Below are 2838 nucleotides of genomic sequence, written 5' to 3'. Positions count from 1 at the left end.
ATGATGGTGGTGGTGATGGTGATGCATACGACGTTTATACAACAATTTGCACACGGAGAGGGGTTGGTCGAATGATTAGTTGATGTTACATGCTACTGAAAGGACTCCAATTAGAAACCATTAGCACGATCTGGCATCCTATCGTGGTTATCAGTGCACCAATAAATAAAAATGTGATGGTACCGCGACACTTTACTTCGCTAGTATATTTTTTCATGATCCGTTTCTGTCCGTGCAGACCAGAAAGGAAGTTGATCATGTGCTTGGACGTGTCTTCGCTTTTCATAGGCATCTTCTTCGATTAGTGTTGTATAACGCTAGGTGAGGGAGGGAAGGTAAAAACAAATATAAATTTTTGTGTAGATTCAAATTTTTTATTCACACCACAAAGATATATTACTGGACTGGACTATTTCAATTTCCTCTCCAGTTCTTCAATGCGCTCGATGAGATTGTGAATGAGTTTCTGCTGCTGCTGCTGCAGCTGCTGCTGCTGCTGCTGCTGCTGGTTAGTTTCACTGTCTTTACCACAAGCGAGGTTTGTATTCAGCAAACAAACCATCTCATCGCCGTGTAACGGTCCATTGACAGTGGCACTCATAGTGCTTTCACCGACAACGTTGATAACATCAACGTGTTGCAACATGTTTGCTTCCGCAGTGAATATGACGAACTGTGCTTGTATTCTGCTCGCCACGTTTTTCAGAGCGTCAGAGCTTAGCGGATTGAAAACAGACACAACTGCCAATGTCATACTGGCTGGTTTTTGCTGCTTTCGCTTTGATGGCTTCTTTGTGATGGCTTGTCTGCGTTGGGTGTAATATACAACGTCTATGTTACTGTCATTGTTCACGATTGAAAGGAAACGTTCCCAGTCTCGCTGATCTTCGCTTTTTCTGTAATGCACTGTAAAAATAGCATGAAATGTTGAATTGTGTCCATTACCACTTCCGGTGGTGACTTGAGATTGTTTGGTGGTGGTGGTGGTGGTGGTGCTGGTGGTGTACTCTTTACAGTGCAAGTCTTTGAACATTTTCACAATATCGCAGAAGGGAGCTTTTGCCAAAAGTTTTTCATCTTCATCACCCCCTTCTTCGTTTGCATGACCAGACGATGAAGTGGTGGTAGGGTTGGCTTTGGTGGCGATCTCGTTGGTTTGTACTGTCGGTGTGTTGGTCGTTTTAGTGGTGGTAACGGTGGATTTTTTGGCCGAATTTCTTTTCTTCTTTGGTGGCAGTACTGATACTGTATCGGTATCGGTGATAGCGGTCATGTCATTGTCACAACTATCATTTGCTTTTCGTTTCTTCGTGGTGGCTGGGATGGCAGTGATGGAGTCGCCGTTAACATCAGTACCTGACGCCGCATTTTTCTTGTCTTTCTTCTTGTTTTTTCTCACGCTGGTTTCACCGATAATGGCCGTAGTGGTGGCGGCGGCTGCTGGTGGCGGTGATCTTTTTTGTTTCTTGACACTTGACTTTGGTAGTTGTTGTTGTTTGTCTTTGTTGTCCTTTGTCTTGGTAACATTTACTTGTTGCTTTTTGTTTACAGGTTTATTTTCTGTTAGATATGCCACTGGTGCCTCTCTAACCACGTTTGGATTGTGCTGTGTCTCTTTGACACCACTTGGACGTCTATCACGCTTCTTGAACTTTGGTTCTTTTTTAACCGGCCGTTGTGGTGGTGGTGGTGGTGGGTGTGGTGGTGGTGGTGGTGAAGGTGACCGTGATTTTCGACGTTCGTCACCAGAGCTTTCGTTGTCGTCATCATCAGCGGCGCACCAATCATCCCACGTCATCTTGTTGTCGGGTGACCTACTATTTTTGTCCTTCTTATTGGTTCTGGGACGCCACTGGGATTTAATAGACGAATTAGAGTCCTTATCGTCAACATCATCCTCTTCTTCCTCCTCCTCATCGGCAGGATCACAAATAAGTTCTACAATATCGTCGTCCGAGTACGCCTCGCTATCCTCTGTGGATGAATGTTCTGAAACGTCAGACTCGGTGTATTTCATCGTGTTTCTTTTGCGCGTTGTGGGCACTCTAACGTTTTCATCATCCGATGTTGGGTATCCGGTTTCTTCATCATCGTTATCAGAGGCCAAGAATTCTCTATCGTCAGTGTTTGGTTCATCGTTGTCATATCTTTCATCATTATCTTCATAATCACCACCATCATCATCATCATCATCATCATATTCTTCGTATTCTGTTTCGACATGTTCAACACACGGCTTGACTATCGGCGGTGCTGACACTTTATTAGTGTATTCCTCATCACTGCTGCATGACAAATCGGCCTGTAGTCGATCGCCTATCTTTGTTTTATTAACCATCGCTGCCTTTTTGTTGCTCTGCTCTGCTGGCTTTATTTCAGGTGGTTGTCTCGGTCCGGTTATTGTTGGATGAAGGGTGATGAGTGTCTGTGTCCACGACAAGGTTTGATGATCAAATGTAGAAAAGGACCATTCCGCTGACCACTATACACTCCATTGTGATACTTTGTGAGTGTCCAAAGTCGTGCAAAGCCAGTTAGCTTGTGTGTGACCTATACCGTGGAAACGTAGGTACCCAGTCCGGGAACAGTGACTTGTGTGTCACCGACTCCTCCCGCAGATGAACTACCACCAACAACTCCACTGTTTTGTTGTTGTAATACATCACGAAGAATTTCTACTATACCACCAGAACTGCCCGCAGACGACTCGCCCGACGGTGCCGGCATTTCAGATCCTTCAGGCACGATTATAACCGTGCGTTGTCTGTACACAATGGGCAACTCGAAGAAGTTCATCACACCCTGTTTCGAATCGGCATAACTTTGAACCAAGTCGAA

General features: G+C 44.9%; 1 protein-coding gene across 1 annotated transcript; it reads right to left on the bottom strand.

Annotated features, from left to right (window-relative positions):
• Positions 1 to 409: 409 nt before the first annotated feature.
• LOC135499912 (FK506-binding protein 5-like) lies at positions 410 to 2338 on the bottom strand. The gene has a single exon (XM_064790949.1). The coding sequence runs from the start codon at positions 2336 to 2338 to the stop codon at positions 410 to 412; it is 1929 nt and encodes a 642-aa protein (XP_064647019.1).
• Positions 2339 to 2838: the final 500 nt, after the last annotated feature.

This window comes from Lineus longissimus, chromosome 15, assembly GCF_910592395.1.
Source record: "Lineus longissimus chromosome 15, tnLinLong1.2, whole genome shotgun sequence".
Lineage (NCBI taxonomy): Eukaryota > Metazoa > Nemertea > Pilidiophora > Heteronemertea > Lineidae > Lineus > Lineus longissimus.
The sequence above is the reverse complement of the archived record's forward strand: the minus strand, read 5'-3'. Positions and strand labels throughout refer to the sequence as shown.